Source organism: Leptodactylus fuscus, chromosome 4, assembly GCF_031893055.1.
Source record: "Leptodactylus fuscus isolate aLepFus1 chromosome 4, aLepFus1.hap2, whole genome shotgun sequence".
Taxonomy (NCBI): domain Eukaryota; kingdom Metazoa; phylum Chordata; class Amphibia; order Anura; family Leptodactylidae; genus Leptodactylus; species Leptodactylus fuscus.
The window spans coordinates 199,636,739-199,657,767 of NC_134268.1; the positions used below are offsets into that span (position 1 = coordinate 199,636,739).

At 42.6% G+C, this 21,029-nt stretch overlaps 1 protein-coding gene and 1 pseudogene across 2 annotated transcripts in view; both read left to right on the forward strand.

Annotated features, from left to right (window-relative positions):
• The first annotated feature begins 2,917 nt into the window (after positions 1-2,917).
• The window catches only part of LOC142200907 (integrin beta-1-A-like), a 52,916-nt gene continuing 34,804 nt past the window's right edge, over positions 2,918-21,029 (forward strand). Inside the window, exons 1-10 of one of the 2 annotated variants that reach the window (XM_075271609.1) lie at positions 2,918-3,116; positions 6,351-6,417; positions 8,587-8,672; positions 11,288-11,504; positions 11,605-11,775; positions 13,773-14,011; positions 19,566-19,721; positions 20,166-20,261; positions 20,353-20,442; positions 20,524-20,664. In XM_075271609.1, the coding sequence (XP_075127710.1) occupies positions 6,351-6,417; positions 8,587-8,672; positions 11,288-11,504; positions 11,605-11,775; positions 13,773-14,011; positions 19,566-19,721; positions 20,166-20,261; positions 20,353-20,442; positions 20,524-20,664 (1,263 nt within the window). In that variant the 5' untranslated portion in view covers positions 2,918-3,116. Of the gene's footprint in view, positions 3,117-6,341; positions 6,418-8,586; positions 8,673-11,287; positions 11,505-11,604; positions 11,776-13,772; positions 14,012-19,565; positions 19,722-20,165; positions 20,262-20,352; positions 20,443-20,523; positions 20,665-21,029 lie in introns of those variants that run through there. The other variant, XM_075271610.1, reaches the window with a different exon arrangement.
• Positions 10,454-10,562, forward strand: LOC142201604 (5S ribosomal RNA; annotated as a pseudogene).

The following is a 21,029-nucleotide window of genomic DNA, read 5'->3' on the forward strand; positions in this document are numbered from 1 at the left end:
CATTCCTAACTTTGGAGCTGTGGTCCTATGCTGACCGGAGCCTCAACCTGTTACCATATACTAGATGAGGTTGGATGAAGACACATATGTATCAAGTCCAACCTATAACCCTACAATTCCCTAGGGTGTTGATCCAGAGAAAGGCAAAAAACAAAAACCATGAGGTTGATGCCAATTGCCCCACGTCAGGAGAAAAAACATCTTCTTGACTCCAATCTGGCAATCAATATAAAATCCTGGATCAAGTTTGGATTCTTACTAAAATCTAAAACCCATAACTTATAATTTTTTTCTGTTAGAGGACGACATCCAGGCTCTCTTTGAACCTGAACAATGAATCCCCCATAACCGCATCCTGGGGCAGTGGCTTCCATAGCTTTGCCTCAAAGAATCTCCTTCTATGTTGTTGGTGAAACTTTCTCCCCTCCAGGCATAGATGATGTCTCCTTGTCACTGTCACCGGTCTGGGCATAGAGGAGGTCTCCTTGTCACTGTCACCGGCCTGGACATAGAGGATGTCCCCTTGTCACTGTCACCAGCCTGGACATATAGGATGTCCCCTTGTCACTGGTCTAGGCATAGAGCAGGGGTCTCAAACTCAACTCAGCATGTGGGCCACAGAGCAAGATCCCAGCCAGTCGGCGGGCCGCACCGTGGCAAATTTAGCTCCACCCACTTTTATGTTGACTCCGCCCATTCATTTTTCATGTGCCCCCACACTGTATAATCCTCCTACAGTCAGCCGTAAACTATATGTCCTCCCTCCATCTTTCCCCCAGTTACATATCCACCCTTCATCTGCCCCAGATTCATGTCCCTCCATCTCTGCCCCCAGATTCATGTCCCCCCATCTCTGCCCCCAGATTCATGTCCCTCCATCTCTGCCCCCAGATTCATGTCCCCCCATCTCTGCCCCCAGATTCATGTCCCCTCCATCTCTGCCTCCAGATTCATGTCCCCTCCATCTCTGCCCCCAGATTCATATCCCCTCCATCTCTGCCCCCAGATTCATGTCCCCTCCATCTCTGCCCCCAGATTCATGTCCCCTCCATCTCTGCCCCCAGATTCATGTCCCTCCATCTCTGCCCCCAGATTCATGTCCCTCCATCTCTGCCCCCAGATTCATGTCCCCTCCATCTCTGCCCCCAGATTCATGTCCCCTCCATCTCTGCCCCCAGATTCATGTCCCCTCCATCTCTGCCCCCAGATTCATGTCCCCTCCATCTCTGCCCCCAGATTCATGTCCCCTCCATCTCTGCCCCCAGATTCATGTCCCTCCATCTCTGCCCCCAGATTCATGTCCCCTCCATCTCTGCCCCCAGATTCATGTCCCCTCCATCTCTGCCCCCAGATTCATGTCCCCTCCATCTCTGCCCCCAGATTCATGTCCCCTCCATCTCTGCCACCAGATTCATGTCCCCCCATCTCTTCCCCCAGATTCATGTCCCCCCATTTCTGCCCCAGTGTCATGCTGTTCTCCCCCCTCCCTTCGTCTGCCTCCAGTGTCATGAGCCCCTTCATTCCACCTCAATGTTTAAAGAGGACCTTTCACCATTTTGCCCACAGACAGTTCTATATACTGCCGGAAAGCTGACAGTGCGTTGAGTTCAGCGCACTGTCGGCTTTCCCGATCTGTGCCCAGTGTGAAGAGCTTACGGTCCGGTACCGTAGCTCTTCTATGGTCAGAAGGGCGTTTCTGACAGTAAGTCAGAGACGTCCTTCTTCACAGCACAGCCAATCGCGCTGTGCTGTGAGAGCCGGAAGGAACGCCCCCTCCCTCTGCTCGCAGTACTCGTCCATAGACAAGCATTATCAGGGAGGGAGGGGGCGTTCCTCCCGGCTCTCACAGTACAGCGCGATAGGTTGTGCTGTGAAGAAGGACGTCTCTGACTGACTGTCAGAAACGCCCTTCTGACCATAGAAGAGCTACGGTACCGGACCGTAAGCTCTTCACACTGGGCCCACATCGGGAAAGCGGACAGTGTGCTGAACTCAGCGCACTGTCAGCTTTCCGGCAGTATATAGAACTGCATGTGGGCAAAATGGTGAAAGGTCCTCTTTAACACACAAAAAAACACTTATACTCACCATCCAACGCTCCCCCGCCGCGCTCTGCAGTTTCACTAATAGACCTGTAGGCGCGATGTGATGATGTGAAGTCATCACATCGCGTCTATATGTCCACTAGCCAGAACGTAGCGGCTAGTGGATATAATCATCTCGCAATGTATTCAACTCGTATCCGGCGTCCCTAGGCTTGTGCGGGCCGCACAAAATTGTTCGGGGGCTGCGAGTTTGAGACCCCTGGCATAGAGGATGTCCCCTTGTCACTAGCCTGGACATAGAGGATGTTTCCTTGTCACTGGCATCCTATACATACCCCATCTACCACACATTACAGTAAGACCATGCGGGTTATGATCCCATTTCTGCCTCGGTGCTGTTATTTTGGGGTCCGCGCCCCCTCAGTAGCTCTGACTCGTTGGCTTTTGATTTGCTCTCCATTACGTGTCTTTCTTGGCTTCGGCATGGTATATTTTTATATTCGGCTGTTCCTATCCCCGTCTTACAAGTATATTATTAAAAGTAACATTTTATATCCTGTCCACAGCTCGGATGATGTGTCAGCTGCTTTTTGTGTGAACATCGCTGGAAACTTTCTATGCCTGGACTCCACGACATTTTTCGCATTCTCTGTAGGAAATCCATGTAAACAATCGGCCCTGCAGGAATAGTGAATGTAGCGGCCATTATTCCAATATAAAGTGTAATATGTGACCTTTCTCTCATGGCTGACTTAGTTTTCCTACTGTCTGCGATGAGAATAACACAACGTAGCAGAGCCGGTGCTGACTACAATGCCGCCCCTCGCAGTGTTTGCTGTCCAGTGCTCGGCCCATATATGGGAACACTAGCTGTTACCCGCGACTTCGTCAGCGGTGATTCGAGAATTGGGTGGATACAGATTTGTTAAATGTTTGCGTACTTGAAAAAGTGGAGTGGATAGCAAATTCTCCAGGTTATATGGAGTATAGCTGGGACCCGCGACTTCGTCTGTGGTGATTGTAGCAGTGGGTATATACAGGCGTGGGTAAGGTTTTCGTACTGTGTATAAGGTATGGGATATGAAATGTAACTTTGTATCTTGTTTTCGCTGTAATTCTGAGAATACATGAGCCTTTTGTGTTGAAGTTACTTTGTATTTGAGCTGCTATATATACGGTGTTGGTATAAACTTTACATAGTGTCTTTGGGACAGAAGTATTTGAAGTTAACCCTTTCCCGCCGATGGCATGTTTTGATTTTCGTTTTTGACTCCCCTCCCTCTAAACCCCATAACTTTTTTATTTCTCCGCTCCCAGAGCCATATGAGGTCTTAATTTTTCCGGGACAAATTTTTCTTTATGATGCCACCATTATTTATTCTATACAATGTACTGGGAAGCAGGGAAAAAATTCCGAATGGGGTAGATTTGAAGAAAAAATGCATTTCTGCGACTTTCTTACGGGCTTTAATTTTACAGCGTTCACTGTGCAACCAAAATGACCTGTCCCCTGTATTCTGTGTTTCGTTATGATTCCGGGAGACCAAATTTATATGGTTTAACATTTTGACCCCGTAAAAAAAATCCAAAACTGTGTTAAAAAATTTTTTTTTGAAAAGTCGCCATATTCCGACAGCCGTAACTTTTTTATACGTCCGTGTACGGGGATGTATAGGGCTTTTTTTTTTTGCGTGACCGGGTGTACTTTGTAGTTCTACCATTTTCGGGAAATGTTATTGCTTTGATAACTTTTTATTCAAATTTTTATCAGAATCAAAACAGTGAAAAAACAGCGGTTTGGCACTTTTGACCATTTTTCCCGCTACGGCGTTTACCGAACAGGAAAAATATTTGTATAGCTTTGTAGAGCGGGCGATTTTGGACGCGGGGATACCTATTATGTATGTGTTTCACAGTTTTTAACTACTTTTATATGTGTTCTAGGGAAAGGGGGGTGATTTGAATTATTAATCCTTTTTTTTATATATATATATATATATATATATATATATTTTTTTTTTTTTTTTTTTTTTACTTTTTTAAAACTTTTTTTTTGCATTTATTAGACCTCCTAGGGGTATTGACATGGGTGGGCAGTGTCGCGGATTGTCAGAGCGGTGGGGGTCGGCAAACATGGCTGCTCCGGAGCGTTAAAGAGAGCCTCCTGGAGTATCGTTAAGGTGAGGGGCAAAGTGGTAAAGTATATGTATATGAGATTGTGTGTGGTTAGGGGCGAGGCTGCAGAGGGCAATATGAATTTTGGGGCTTGCTATGGTCCAAAGTGTGTGAGATTGCAGAGATGGTGGTGCGAGTTTGGGTTTTGTGAGGGTCCTGGCACAAACGTATGTGCGCTATTGTGACGAAAAGTAGCCTATTGTTTAATCGGGTGTATTAACTATGTTTGTGGAAAATTTCAGCCAAATCGGTCGAGCGGGTTTTGCGTGATTGAGGAACAAACATCCGAACATCCAAACTCACAAACCCACAAACTTTCACATTTATAATATTAATAGGATAGGATAGGATAGGATTCAGTGCAGGAATCTGCCCGGCTTCCTCCTCATAGATGAGTGTGTTACTCAGGGAGTGCTGCTTGTCACAAGTCTGCCTCACATCTGCTTTTAGGATTACCAAAAATGGGGACCTGCTAACAAGCCTTGTGCTGGGTCACCCGGAGCTGCAGTATAATGGTGTAATGGTGCCATGTGGAAGTCGCAGAAGCGGAAGATTTTTTTGTTTGTGGTCCGTTTTATTTTCTTGTCTGTGCACATAAACTAGACCTGACTCCCCTCCTGATATGTTACAGTATATAACGCTGTCCCCACTGATATAACCGCTCTGGAACACTGCTTCTTATTACTCTGCATTGTCGTGTTCCTCTGTTATTCCTCCTGATAATTGGGTTTTGCTATCCACCTTGTCAAAGAGGTGTCCTTACACACTATATACTGCTGTCAGACTGATAGGATGCGCCTCCTAGTGGTAACACCCAGTTCTCTATTTATTTCTAAATCTTCCAGCGGGTATCAGTGGAACGTTCTGGAATTATTTGATGGAAATACAATTACTCTACCGACATGTCTGGAGAGGTGATGGGACTTCTCTAAAGGGGTTTTGAGGAAATATTTCTTTAGACTGATCTTTAGATAAGGTCATCAATATCAGAACAATATCCTCACCATTCAGCCAAGACCAACTCCAAGACCCTGGTGTAAAGGATACTGATGGCCTATGAGGATAGGACCTCTATAACAGATCAAGGAGTCCAACACCTGGACCCCACGCCGATGATCTGATTTGGAGTCATATACAAGATATCCCTCCAGAAGCGGCCCTACTCCTATTCATGCGAGTGGGAGCGGCACTAAAGACCCCTGGTTCCACTGCTACAGTGTATGGAGCCGGACGCTGTATACTGTACGGAGATCAGTGCACTGTAGCAGTGGGGCAGAGCTGCTTCCAGCTATATACCTCTTATATATGGCTTCTGACGTTGCAGGGTCTGGTTATAGCACCTCTACCAATCTTGTACTGATGACGTATCATGTGGACTACCCTTGAGTTTCTGACAACCTAATTTAAAGGGACTGCGCTACATTGTATAGCGGCTTGGTGTAACTGATGTGTAACTGCACGTAATAACGAAATTGAAAGCATAGGGAAAAAAGCCTCCCATTGATTTCAATGGGGAGCGCACGTATGACGGCTCCCACTCAAGTCAATGGGAGCTGCTTTTTACGCGCTCATTCTGAACATGTTTTTACAATCAGAATGAGCGCAGAGTTACATCGTGTGAGGGCTCCCTTAGAGTTGTCCAGGATAGAAGGCCTCATGCGGAGTAGTATGTAGGTGTACGGAGCCCCCGCAGTTATGACGTGTCTCATGGGCCCGCTATGTGTCACTGTATGGTGCTGTAGGGCTTCCTTGGTAAGATAGCTTTATTATAGTGTGTTGATGGAGATGACACCTCACATATCACATACTGTTGTTCCCTGTTATCAGTCACTCATCTATGAGATCAGCGACAGGAAGTCTAGTAAACTGACACCCCTCACCCCATACCTATGTTATCTGTCATATCTCCAGGTCTGCACATACTGTACCTGTTACTTATATAGTAGGTATACATTCATGAAGTCGATTTGATAGAGATTTTTCTGTACAGTTACTACAATGAAACTACTTTTATGTGACAGCGGGTTTGGCCATGTTAAATGTCCTTGTTGAGGATAGTCTTGTGCCACAAAGTAAAGCACTAATCCTAAGTACAGATCTGTAATGGCGTGTGTCTTCTTTGTCTTGTAGATGGCGCGTCTCCTTATCATTGTGGGGCTGTGTGTGTATTCCCTGTCATACATCAGTGCACAACAAGGTAAGTCTGCTGTTTGTCTTGGACATAAAATCTACTTTGCTCCGTCCTTGAGCCAAACACTTGAGGAAGTTGGTCTGTTTTTAAGGACCCTGCTTTACTTTCTGGAAAATTCCATTTAAAGTTCCTGCAGGCCTAAATCTTGTTCTGCAAAAGCAGTTCAGCCCGAAGTGTTGTCTTTTTTGAAAATGTGCAGAATCCGCGGCAGTAATAGACAACCGTGTGGATTGTGTCTGTATCTGCGAAAGTTAGGTGGTCCATAAGAAACAGGTAAGGGACTGAATATAGCAATTCAGTTCCTGTCCCTAGAGGGCAGCAAGCAGAGGCACCGTTTTCCTTATTACAATGGAAAACAGATTTGCATATTTCCCATAATCCCCCAGTGGAGCATAAATGGCTTTGTAAGTCTCCCTACACCTGCAAAGGTGATCTCTCCTTAAGGAGTGATTTTATTCCTAGAACCTATAGCACTTCAGGCATATTGGTAACTAGCTGGTACCCGCGACTTTGTCTGCGGTGATTGTAGAAGTGGGTATATACAGGCGTGGGTAAGGTTTTCGTACTGTGTATAAGGTATGGGATATGAAATGTAACTTTGTATCTTGTTTTTGCTGTAATTCAGAGAATACGTGAGACTTTTGTGTTGAAGTTACTTTGTATTTGAGCTGCTATATATACGGTGTTGTGAGAAACTTTACATAGTGACTTTGGGACAGAGGTATTTGAAGTTAACCCTTTCCCGCCGATGGCATGTTTTGATTTTCGTTTTTGACTCCCCTCCTTCTAAACCCCATAACTTTTTTACTTCTCCGCTCCCAGAGCCATATGAGGTCTTAATTTTTGCGGGACAAATTTTGCTTCATGATGCCACCATTAATTATTCTATATAATGTACTGGGAAGCAGGGAAAAAATTCAAAATGGGGTGGATTTCAAGAAAAAATGCATTTCTGCGACTTTCTTACGGGCTTTGGTTTTACGGCATTCACTGTGCAACCAAATTGACATGTCCCCTGTATTCTGTGTTTCGTTACGATTCCGGGGATACCAAATTTATATGGTTTTAGTTACATTTTGACCCCTTAAAAACAAGTCCAAAACTGTTAAAAAATTTTTTTTTGAAAAGTCGCCATATTCCAAGAGCCGTAACTTTTTTATACGTGCATGTACGGGGATGTATAGGGCATCTTTTTTTTGCGGGACCGGGTGCACTTTGTAGTTCTACCATTTTCGGGAAATGTTATTGCTTTGATCACTTTTTATTCAAATTTTTATCAGAAACAAAACAGTGAAAAAACGGCGGTTTGGCACTTTTGACCACTTTTCCCGCTACGGCGTTTACCGAACAGGAAAAATATTTGTATAGCTTTGTAGAGCGGGCGATTTTGGACGCGGGGATACCTAACATGTATGTGTTTCACAGTTTTTAACTATTTTTATATGTGTTCTAGGGAAAGGGGGGTGATTTGAATTTTTAATCCTTTTTTTTTGTTTTTAATATTTTTTTTTACTTTTTTAAAAAAAATTTTTTGCATTTATTAGACCTCCTAGGGGTATTGACATGGGTGGGCGGTGTCGTGGATTGTCAGAGCGGTGGGGGTTGGCAAACATGGCTGCTCCGGAGCGTTAAAGAGAGCCTCCTGGAGTATCGGTAAGGTGAGGGGCAAAGTGGTAAAGTATATGTATATGTGATTGTGTGGGGTTAGGGGCGAGGCTGTAGAGGGCAATATGAATTTTGTGGCTTGCTATGGTCCAAAGTGTGTGAGATTGCAGAGATGATGATGTGAGTTTGGGGTTTGTGGGGGTCCTGGGAAAAACGTATGTGCGCTATTGTGACGAAAAGTAGCCTATTGCGCAATGGGGTGTATTAACTATGTTTGTGGAAAATTTCAGCCAAATCGGTCGAGCGGGTTTTGCGTGATTGACTAACAAACATCCGAACACACAAACCCACAAACATCCAAACTCACAAACTTTCACATTTATAATATTAATAGGATGGCATTTACTGTGTTGGATGAGTAACACGGTGAAATATTTCTGAAGATTAGCATATGCCGCGCCAGTCTTCATAGCTCCAGCCGACCAGCACGTTAACCCCTTGCGCACGCACTCTTGTTTCTCAAAGTTTCTTGGGCCTTGTTTAAGCCTCATTGCTTTTGTTTCCATTAAGGTGGAACTGAATGTTTAAAAGCAAACGCCAAATCCTGCGGAGAGTGTATACAAGCCGGACCAAACTGTGGCTGGTGCACCAAAGTGGTAAGTAGAGACGAGCTTTACTTGGAAGCACCATGGCCGGTTACTGTGCTATAATGTCCCCAATAGAATGGGTTGTATCCATGTGCTACCCTTTCCACTTATAAGGGGGTTAACATCGGTAAGGGTCTCCATACACAGCCCAGCCGCAGGAATCACATGTGAATTATTGTCATTTCCAGACTGCACCTGTACTAGCAAGTTACTCTATGGCGAGTTTCTGTATAAACCGGCAATTACGGCACATAGCATGTGATTACCATAGCCGGGCTGCACAATATACAGGAGCCTCATCCCTTTTTATATGGAACAGGTGGTTTTTTTATTTCCCGTCCATCCCACACAACAGCTTGTGTCTGGAGGCAGAAATCTAGAAGAGAAGCAGAAGACTGTGTAACGCTAGACTCGTGTCACACTGGGGGATATGCCGAGCTTTACTTGCAGAATAAACACCTATATCCGGAAGGTTTTTTCAACAGTCCCACCTGCAATGCAAGCGTGTTTTATTAGTCCAAAAGCATGATGACCTCTCGTTTGTTAGACTAGTACCTGTGTATTGTAATGAAGGTATTCTTAATCCTACCGGTGTCTAATCTGTGAGTTAGCCACTTCCTTCTGGTCCTTATCACTGTCATGTGACCAGCAATCAGATTTTTTAAATGAGACAGATCCTGGTTTGGAGTGGAAATCAGATTCTGTTCCTATGAAACTGACATCAGGGAATTTAACAACTACGCTGTATCGGAAAGAGACAGCGACCAATGCATTATTACGGTATGACAGCAACCATCCACAACCTCTAAAGAGAGGTATCCCAAAGGGACAGTATCTCAGAATTCGGAGAAACTGTTCCTCATTGGCTGAATATGACAGACAATGTGAGTCGTTAACGTCACGATTTGTCAGCAGGGGATATCCAAAATCTCCTTTAGAACAGGCTAGAAAACAGGCTAGAGACACCCCGAGAGAGGTATTACTGACACCTAAGCCAAAAAAACAAAATGATGGAATGATAAGACTCATCAGTACATTTGATCAGCATGAACCCGAGGTCCGCCACATATTGGATACTTACTGGGGAATATTACAGCAAGACCCAGATATCAAAAGGGTCATCTCCCCGACACCATCTGTGACCTATAGACGGGGACGCAACATAGGCGATAGACTCATGCAGAGCCATTTAGAACCAGAAATGAGAACTACCTGGTTAAATTCTGTTCCACCCGTGGGCACTCATAAGTGTGGCTCGTGCAGAGCCTGTGGCTACATACAAAAGGGCCGTGAGGTGCTGGCTCATTCCACGGGTAAAAAATATATGACCAATGAATTTATCACATGTCGGACAGAAGGTGTAGTGTACGTAATATCATGCCCATGTAAAATGAATTATGTCGGCAAGACAAAAAGGCAATTTCGCCGACGGATTTTAGAACATGTGGGCGATGTTTTGAGAGGTACGGATACGCCAGTAGCAAACCACATACGTGAAAAACATGGGGGTGATGTTTTCAGCCTAAAATTCCAAGGGATGGAGTGTGTTAAAAAAACAGCGAGGAGGGGTGATTGGGAGAATGTGTTATTGCAAAAAGAAACCCAATGGATCTTTAGGTTCAATTGCATTAAACCAATGGGTATGAATGATTCCATATCCTTCCTTCCCTTCCTCTGAAATATTTAAAGACACTTAGCTATCCGGATTAAGAAACGGTAGTCCTGCCATATAGCAACAATTACCACATAGGAGTCTATGGTGTATACAAGAGATGAAGCTGGTCATATCTGGCTACGGCCACACCACCCTGAACATGCCTGATCTCGGAAGCTAAGCAGGGTCGGGCCTGGTTAGTACTTGGATGAGAGACCGCCTGGGAATACCAGGTGCTGTAGGGTCAGTCCAATTCATTACATATGGTACTATCAATGGTGTATACTGGGCATGACAATCAACAGAGTACACATAAAAACGTATATAATAATGATGAAGCCTAACAACATAATTTTTGTAGCAACTATGAGGAATACATGCAGACTGTGGGCCATTTTGGCTCCTAACAGTTTATTAATGTGAGCATATTTCTTGGCGATTGGATGTGTTAGGCAAAGATGTACAATAAGGTACAGCTCACTACAACTGGCACTCAGTGGATTTGTCATGAGGTACATTGTAATCGATCTGAGTATAATATATACACCATAGGAAGAGATCGGACTCACAGGTTATAATATGAGATTAACTATCTCAAGTGTGATAGCAAGATCAGGATTCTATGGCGGAACTTGCCGTGTCATGATCGCTGCATACTGTGATTGCAGTGAGGATTGCCTCTTTACAATCTATTTACCTGCCATATGGGCTTTGTTGTCCTCCTTGAGTCATGTGACGATTGTGTTCTTTACGGTCACGCCCCATGAGCTACTCCCACTATGACGTAACCGACCAGGATTATCTGACGGGCCGGAGCTGTGGGTTGGGCAGTGAGAGGGCGGGGACTAGGACCAGAATAGGATCTATATAAAGACGGCTGAAACAGCACATGGCGTCAGACTCACTACCAGCACTGCAGCCCACCACCAGGGCGTGCGGGCTGTGTATGGTTAACCTTTCCTTGTTTTAGGACTTTTTGCAAGAAGGTGAGCCGACCTCTGCACGTTGTGACGACCTGACTGCATTGAAAAGCAAAGGATGCCCTGAAGATAGTATCCAGAACCCCCGGGGCAGCAAAGAAAAGCTAAAAGATAATGCCATAACTAATAAAGCCAAAGGAGAACGTATGGATCCTGCCAACATCACCCAGATCCGCCCTCAGCAGCTGAGGTTTGAGCTGAGATCCGGTAGGTAGTGTGACGCTGTGCTTTGTAAACTGTCTAGGGTTTATCTTCAGTTTAATCCCTGATTTTAATTTTATTTTTTTTTCTTTACGTTTTTATATAGGTGAACCCCAGACGTTTAACTTAACTTTTAGAAGAGCAGAAGACTATCCTATCGATCTGTACTATCTTATGGACCTGTCGTACTCCATGGAGGACGATTTGAAAAATGTGAAAAGCCTCGGCACAGCACTGATGAGAGAGATGGAGCAGATTACATCAGATTTCAGGATAGGTAAGGGCTGAAAGATAAGAACAAACATCCGGGGCAACACAGTGGCTCAGTGGTTAGCACTGCAGCCTTGCAGTGCTGGAGTCCTGGGTTCAAATCCCACCAGGAACAACATCTGTAGGGAGTTTATGTTCTCCCCGTGTTTGTGTGGATTTCCTCCCATTCTGCAAAGACATACTGATAGGATAAAAAAAATAAATAAATGAGAACGAACACAGTGTCAGTATATGGTTGTGTACAGTCATGTCAGGGTTCAGTAAGCTTTGTCTAAATATTTTAAAGGGGTTTTCTGGGTTAAAAATATTGCTGAACTATCATAGGAATAGGCCTTGTTACTGATATGCAATCCGTACAGCTGGTAGGCTTGAGAATATTACAGAGAGAAGACAGCTCCGTTCTCAGTGTAGTGGACAGATCAGGCACTGCAGATCATCAATGAGACCTAAGCTGCAGTGCCTCCTTTCCACCACTGCACATAGAACAGCGCCAGCTGCTTTCTGCTCCATTCTCTGCATCATTTGCTAAAAACTGCTGATAGGGGTGCTGGGTATCAGACCCCCACTGATCTGATATTGGTAGCCTCTTAAGGCCTCAGTATTTTAAGAGCCCTTTCCTGAAGCGGTCATCATTGTTGCTTACAGCCCTGGGTTTGAATCTAACATGTTCATGTAGTTTGTATGTTCTCCTTGTGTTTGCATGGATTTTCCCCAGGTACTGCATTTTTTTTTTCCTCCCACATTGCATATGAACTTGGTCCTATTATGTGTTTGGGGGTCTACAGCTGAATACATCTCTGTACAGCACTGTGCAATATGTCGGTGTTATGTCATGGGCTGGAAGTAAATTTAGGCTTGAGATCTTGCAGTTGCTGTACAGATAGAGGTTCCTTGCTTGGTTGTGGGCGGCCTCTCTGCACTTCCTCTTCTTCATTTAAGCTTTAATATATTATCGTGGGTTTTTTCGACAAAGAAAAAAAAATTTTGGCTTTCCTACGTGTGTTTACATTTCCTTTCGCTTGGTTTCAGAACAGTTACCCTTAAGTGACCCTCTAGTTATAACCAGATACTGACACACTTTCTATTTCTCTAATCTGGTTTATTCTCAGGTGGGTATTTTTATTTTTCTGCAAATGGTTATGGAGCTGCCAGTAACAGCATTTACAGAGATGCTTTACAGCAGCCACATGGACTATAGAAATCTGTAGTCTGGGGATAACTCATTGCTGTCTATGGAAGTGTGTTGTGGGCATGCTCGGTGATGAGATCATACTGTAGAGAGGGGGAGGAGGTGAGCTGTGACATCACATGTTCACTATACATAGCCTGTGATGATGATATGGCTGAGAAGTGATCTCTATAGAACGGGAAGTCTCAGCCTATTATGAGGCTTAATGGTCAGAAACTGCGGGACTTCAGGCATTTTTTTTTTTTTTGTAGGGGGGGGGGTTGTGTGTTAATAACACTTGATAGCTTTCCCTATAACTATATAGTATGTTTTTTTAAATCAGATAATTTTTATTAACAAATCTTTCTTAACACAAAATCAAACAATCGACAAAACAACAGCAACACAATAACAATTCAAAGTAAATATGGAGACACAATCCGACACATAAAGAGGGTGGGGAGGAGTCCATTAGGACCCCCTGCTAAATCTCCCGAACCTCCTTTGATTTCCATGTAAAGAATAGTATTCAGGGGATCAAGGAAACAGAGAAAGTTGAAGTGAGAGATCTGTTCCTAATCAGAGACGGGGAGGGAAGGCCAGGTGTGTCCAACCATGCTCCCCAAATTTTTTCAAATTTAGTTTGGGCCTTTCTCTGTATATATACTCCCCTCTCCAGCCTAATAGTATTATTAACTCTAGATATCAATTCCACTAGAGCAGGAGGACTCGGGTCCAACCAATGATAAGCAATCAATTTTCTTGCCTGTACAACTATATAGTATGTTACTTGTTTTGCAAGTATTATTAACGTTCTACCTTTTGCTTCATCTTAGGTTTTGGCTCTTTTGTGGAGAAAACAGTGATGCCATACATTAGTACTACCCCAGCTAAACTCCTCAATCCCTGCACCACCAAGCAGAACTGTACTAGTCCCTTCAGCTTCAAGAATGTCCTCAATCTTACAAGCGACGGCAAATTGTTCAATGATCTGGTAGGCAAGCAGCAGATCTCCGGTAACCTGGATTCCCCAGAAGGTGGCTTTGACGCGATTATGCAAGTTGCTGTGTGTGGGGTAAGTGCAGTCTAATACATCCTAGACACTTGTAGCAACTGGACTTGTCCATACTGCCATTTAGGACCTATGGTGCGCAGAGCTGCAAAGGGTGGATTGCAGTGGTGAACTTTGCACAGTCGTGTATTACATGGTCACCTATTCATTTAAGTGGATGCTATGTAATCCTACAGTTACCCTTTAGTTGCTGGTGCAGGGGTCATTTGTAGCCACCAGCAACTTTTCATAGCAGGGATGGGGTGTCAGCAACCAGACTTAACACTGGGTTGTCTTCCCCTAGGGAATGGTTTGGTAAAGACTTGTAAGGGGATCACCCTAATTTTTATGCAGTCACTGTACCTCGCTCCAGTTCATGTGACGAGGAGCTGATCTGCAGTACCTGGGCTGACCACTAGACATTGAACGTGTTGCAGAGTGCAGTCGCAGAAGAAAGCTTCAGAGTAGATTATATGGGATAATCTTCAGTTTACTTATCAGAACATGAGGTAACATCAGCATCAGCATGTCTATACAGCAATATAACAAGGAATACACTGGAAAGGAGTTTAACCATAGATATGCAGCAATTTTGAGATACAGACAAGTCTCCATAGCTTATCATTACATGTATTCAGCACATAACAATAATAACATCGCCATCTAGTGTCCGGAAGCTGTAAGTTCCTCCAACAATAGTATAATACAATAAGTCTATATCTGTTGCATATATGTATATACCAACACCCTTTCTCAACAATAAAGACTTATTCAGTCAAACTTAATTTCTTCATCAGTTTCTGATGTCTTTCAGCATTCAATGCCTTAGTAAGAATATCGGCTGTCATATCTTCAGTTGGACAATATTCTAACTTCAGCATTCCTTGCTCCTGGTAATTCCTCAAAAAATGAAACTTTATATCAATGTGTTTTGTTCTTGGATTAACTCTTTCCATCTGAGCAAGAACAATACAACCTTGATTGTCTTCATACAACTTTGTTGGTTCCAACAGTTGTTCTCCTAAGTCTGTCAGTAGTTGTCTCAACCATAAGACTTCTTGAGCTGCTTGTGCTGCGGCAACATACTCTGCTTCTGTTGTCGACAGTGTCACTATTGATTGTTTTTTACTAGCCCAACTAATTGGTCCACCTGAGAGTAAGAAAACATAACCACTGGTAGATTTTCTGTCAAGTGTATCTCCAGCCCAGTCTGCATCCACATATCCAGTTAAAATGCATTTGTTACTTGCAGGTAGTTTTAGTTTAACATCGATAGTTCCTTTCAAGTAACGTATTACTCTCTTTACGGCATTCCAGTCCATTTTATTTGGTTTTGACACCTTTCTGCTCAAAATTCCTACTGCTGCTGCAATGTCTGGTCTTGTAACAGTTGCAAGATACGGTAATTTTCCCATTGCCTTTCTGTACTGTTCGTTGTCTGGCAACATATTTTGTTCACTGTTCATCTCCTTCAGATAGTTGATCTCCATTGGAGACTTTATTGGTTTCGCATCTTTCAATCCAAATGTTTCAATAATGTCTTGAATCATGTGACTTTGGTTAAGAAGATAACTCCCGTCTTCTTCTTTCTATTTGTATCCCTAGGTACTGTTTCACATTTCCCAAATCTTTGATCTCAAAGTGTTGATCAAGAATTTTCAGTATTTCTGTTACATCCCTTTCTTTTTCAAAACAAACTAAAATATCGTCCACATATATCAGTACATAGATCCATCTGTCTCCCAGTTTCTTTGTGTATAGACACGGATCTGCTTTACTTCTTTGAAAATGTTCATTTGTGAGCACTTCTGTGACTTTATTATTCCAGGCTTTAGCGGCTTGCTTTAAACCATAGATACTTTTCTGTAGCTTACAAACCATGTTTGGTTTTCTTTTATCTTTGTATCCTGGAGGTTGTTCCATGTAGATATCTTCTGTTAAATCTCCATTTAGGAACGCTGTCTTTACATCCAGATGTCTCAATTGCATTTGTTTTGTTGCTGCAACTGCAAACAAGGTTCTAATTGTAGTATGTTTGACTGGTGCAAAAACTTCATCATAGTCTTCTCCATATTTCTGAGTATAACCTTTAGCTACGAGTCTCGCTCGATATCGTTCAGCTGTGCCATCCGTTTGATATTTTACCTTAAAAACCCATTTGCATCCTATAGTTTTTCTTCTTTCTGGTAATTCTGTCAGTGTCCAGGCCTTATCGTGCATGGATTTCATTTCGGTTTCTGTTGCTTTTATCCATTTGTTAGCTTCTTCTTCTGAGAGTTTTGATATGTCTTCCCAAGATGTAGGTTCATATATCTTGTTTGTACTCGCCTTGTATGAAAGACGTACAGGTGGTTTTCCCTTGTTCTCTCTTATTGAACGTCTTGGTTCATTGTTTGCCTGTTCTTGTATCTCTTTAGTTTCAGTGTTTTGATTTTTGGCAATTTCCACTTCTTTCTCATCAGATATTCCTGCATTGATATCACTGCTTTCATCATTTCTCATTTCCAGTGATGTCATTATGTCATCATTTAGATCCTCAATGAATGTTACACTGTTACTCACTGTAACTCTGTCTGTCTTCGGATCTAGGATTCTGTATCCTTTGCAGTTTTCACAGTATCCAACAAATATTCCTTCTACGGATCTGTTTTGAAGTTTGGATCGTTTCTCTTCTGGAATAAACACAAAGGCTTTACAACCAAAAACTCTTAAATGCTTCACACTTGGTTTATTACCTTGCCATAGCTCATATGGGGTCTTTTTCAGTTTCCTTGAAAAAAGTCTGTTTTGCAGATAAGTGGCCGTCATTGCTGCTTCACCCCAATATTTCTCTGGTAGTTTGGAATCTGTCAGCATACATCTTATCATTTCAGTCAAAGTTCTGTTTTTTCTTTCTGCTACCCCATTCTGCTCGGGTGTGTTTGGAACAGTCTTTTGATGCTCTATTCCATTCTGTTTTAAGTAGTTTTCTATTTGGTGTCCTGTAAATTCACCTCCATTATCACTTCTAATGATGATTGGCTTCCTTCGAAACTTGTTACTTGACTTTGTCACATAGTCTTGTAATTTACTGAAAACTTCGCTTTTGCTCTTTATCAAGTACGTGACTGTGTATCTTGAATAGTCATCTATGAAAGTCACCATGTATCTATTACCTCCTGATGTAGTCACTTTCATGGGTCCACATACGTCAGTATGTACCAAGTCAAGTGGTCTTTTGCTTCTTGTTTCACTTTCTTTGGACATTGACACTCTTGTAGCTTTTGATTTTATACAACATTCACACTTCATGGTCATTGAGCAATTAGATATTAATAGATCTTTTGTCAGATGTTTCTTCTGTAATGCCATTATACTTTCAGGATGTCTGTGTCCTAGACGTCTATGCCATACATGAATACAATTCTTGTGTTTATCATGTGTACATAACTTCACCTGTTCCTGTACTGTGTCTAGATGATATAATTGTTCTCCTGCATTTACACTGACTATAACCTTGTCTCCTGCTAGGATTGTACACTTATCATCTTTGAATTTTACAGTAAGTCCTTTAGCTGTTAGACGTTTTACGGATAACAACCCTCCTTCTAGTCCTGGAACATACAATACATCCTTTACTAGGACTTTTACATTATTTCCAGATTTATCAGAACAGATCAACATTCCTTGTCCAATACCTTCTGCTGTTATTCTGCTCCCATCTGCAAGATAAATGGCTTCCTTCTTATCTAAATCAAGCTCAGTAAAGAAACTTCTATTACTTGTCATGTGACTTGTTGCTCATGAGTCAATAAACCAACTTGATGATGATGATGACTTTTTATCAGCTGCTTTAAACGTACCATTGCAGTGATCTGCATGTGAGTTAGAAATGGAGCTTTTCACTTTCTGTTTACTGTCTCTCTGTTGTAATTTTTGTTGTTCTGCTTTCCATATAGAACAATCTTTCTTTAAATGACCCTTTTTCTTACATTTGAAACACTCTCTTGTTTCTGTCTTGTGGCGCTTTTTTTTCTGTAACTTTAAGAGCATTCCCACTAACCTCTTCTGTGGATTCTTTGGTTTGCTCTTTCCTTCTCTGGTATTCATCTATGAGTCTGGTCTTTACATACTCTAGTGTGATCTCTGCTTCAGGTCTTGTTTCTAGAGCGTTTATCAGAGCAGTATACGAATCTGGTAAGCTGCATAATATCGCTGCTATATGACTTTCCTGAATATCTTCACCAATAGATCTCAGCTGTGTTATCACTTCCATCATGGCGTATATGTGCTCATGCATGTCTTTCTCTGCACTTAATCTCATCTTGTAAAGTTTCCTTAGCAGAAATAGCTTGTGATTTAAACTGGATCTTTCATGTAACTTCCTCAAAGCTTGCCACATTCCCATTGCTGTATTCTCATTTCTTATGTGAATGAGCTGATCATCCTCCACTAATAAGCTGATTGTAGCTCTAGCTTGTCTGTTTTTCTTCTCCCATGTCTGATCATTCTCATTGGGTCTATCTGTGGTGATTACCTCCCATAAATCATCCTTAGACAACAACATCTCCACTTTGAACTTCCATAACTGATAGTTCTCATTGTTCAGCTTAGCTACTGTAAGTCTGAGCTGCTGCTCATCTTTAACTTATCTTACTTGGTTGTAGAGACTTGTTCTGGAGAATTCTTTTGCATTCACAGAGTCCTCTTGTCTTCTCTGCCTGGTTGCTGGGGTGTCTGGGTGCCTGGCTCTGTCTGGATGCCTGGGTACTGTGCCTGTGCCTGGGTTGTCTGGCTGCCTGGGCCCATAACCTGTTGCAGAGTGCAGTCGCAGAAGAAAGCTTCAGAGTAGATTATATGGGATAATCTTCAGTTTACTTATCAGTACATGAGGTAACATCAGCATCAGCATGTCTATACAGCAATATAACAAGGAATACACTGGAAAGGAGTTTAACCATAGATATGCAGCAATTTTGAGATACAGACAAGTCTCCATAGCTTATCATTACATGTATTCAGCACATAACAATAATAACATCGCCATCTAGTGTCCGGAAGCTGTAAGTTCCTCCAACAATAGTATAATACAATAAGTCTATATCTGTTGCATATATGTATATACCAACAGAACGGAGCTGTCTGCTTCCTGCTCCATTCTCTGTGTATCGTCTAGTGAGAACAGATCATTCATGGGGATGCCGGATGTCAGACACACACCAATCTGATATGGTTGATCAATCCTTGAGATCATTATTTCCAGTCTGGAAAGCCCCTTTGCCTATCCTAGGGCTAAGCCGCCAGTATCTGACTTCCAGTAAACCCCTTTAATTGCATTTTCACTAGTAATCCACCAAAGCAGTTGTAAACAAGCTAAATATGTACGCACTAGTCATACCACTTTGTCAGGAAATATTCGTCAGACATCCGTAGATACTTAGACTGGAATGGTTCCAGATTCTGGAATAGCCTGTGTAGTCAGCAAGATCTTCCATGTTACTTACTACTATAATAGTGATTTGCCTGGAAGCTAAGCGGATCAGTCTTGCATGCCTGTGTCACGAAAATATGTCCTTCATGCTGCAGCCTTTTATTTCAGGAGCAAATTGGTTGGAGGAATGTCACGCGCTTGTTGGTCTTCTCCACGGATGCCGGCTTCCATTTTGCTGGGGATGGAAGATTAGGAGGAATCGTGCTGCCGAACGATGGGAAATGTCACATGCACGATAATATGTACACAATGAGCCACTATTATGTGAGTCTACAGTTAGAGCTTCTCTACATGACTGTCTAATGACCTGATATCTAGTTTTCTATGCTTAACCTTCCTGCAGGGGGCAGTACATAGTATATTACACTTACGTTACATGCATAAGGTCATGTGCAAGGTGCAGTGACCCGTCTGATCCATCCAGCATCTCTCCTTGTCACATACTTGTTTGTGTTGGTGGGATCGTGCTTGGATAAAAACAATATGCTGGTGATTTCCAATCTGGCAAGAGAACCCCTTTAAGCTCCACTATAGGCTATAAGTGTGGCCTGATGTCAGAAGCTGAAATTTTGCAAACTCTTGAATGGGGGACGGGGTCTGAGAAACCCGCAGATCTTAATCATTCTTGGCATCATTGAGAGGCTTGATATTTCTAATTTCAAGACTCCTGTCACATGTATACTAATCTTATTATATCGTCTTTCACAGGACTATCCATCCATTGCTCACATAGTACAGAAACTTAGTGAGAATAACATCCAGACCATCTTTGCTGTGACTGAGGATTTCCAGCCAGTTTACAAGGTACATACTCTTCCTCCTGGTCTAAGCTTTCAGTATATAAATCTGGAATACCAGAGGTTAATCCAAATCTGTCCCGGTGTCGTCTCAATAGGAATTGAAGAACCTGATCCCCAAGTCAGCCGTCGGCACGCTGTCCTCCAACTCAAGTAACGTCATTCAGCTGATCATTGACTCCTATAATGTGAGTATATTACATAGGAAACCTCTGTTTAATGCCACATAATGGACGATTAGTAAATAATCTCTTTTTTACTCTTTCCAGTCGCTATCCTCCGAGCTAATCTTGGAAAACAGCAAGTTACCTGAAGGCGTAACTATCAGCTATAAGTCATTCTGCAAGAACGGAGTTATTGGTACAGGCGAGAATGGAAGGAAGTGCTCCAACATCTCCCTGGGAGATCAGGTAAGTGGTGACCTGGAGCACCCTGCCCGCCTCCTGGTGTGTGTATTGTACCACTGGCATGCCTTATATGCAGAGAGCAATGGGTTTTTATACACCTAGCGCTCTGATGCAAAATAAAACTTAACATTTAATAAATATATTTAAAATGTGTTGACAGACATGTAACACTAATAACCTGTATAAGGAATGACAAAATAGACAATTAATGTATGCTCGTGTGTCCCACTCAGCTACATAACATCAATATATTGGAGAAATATCCATCATGGCTTCTTATGCCTCTAGGTGAACAGAGAAAGCATAGTGACCATAAACAAATGCACTTAGTCTGCCCAATAGGATATAATAGTAATGAAACGGTCTTA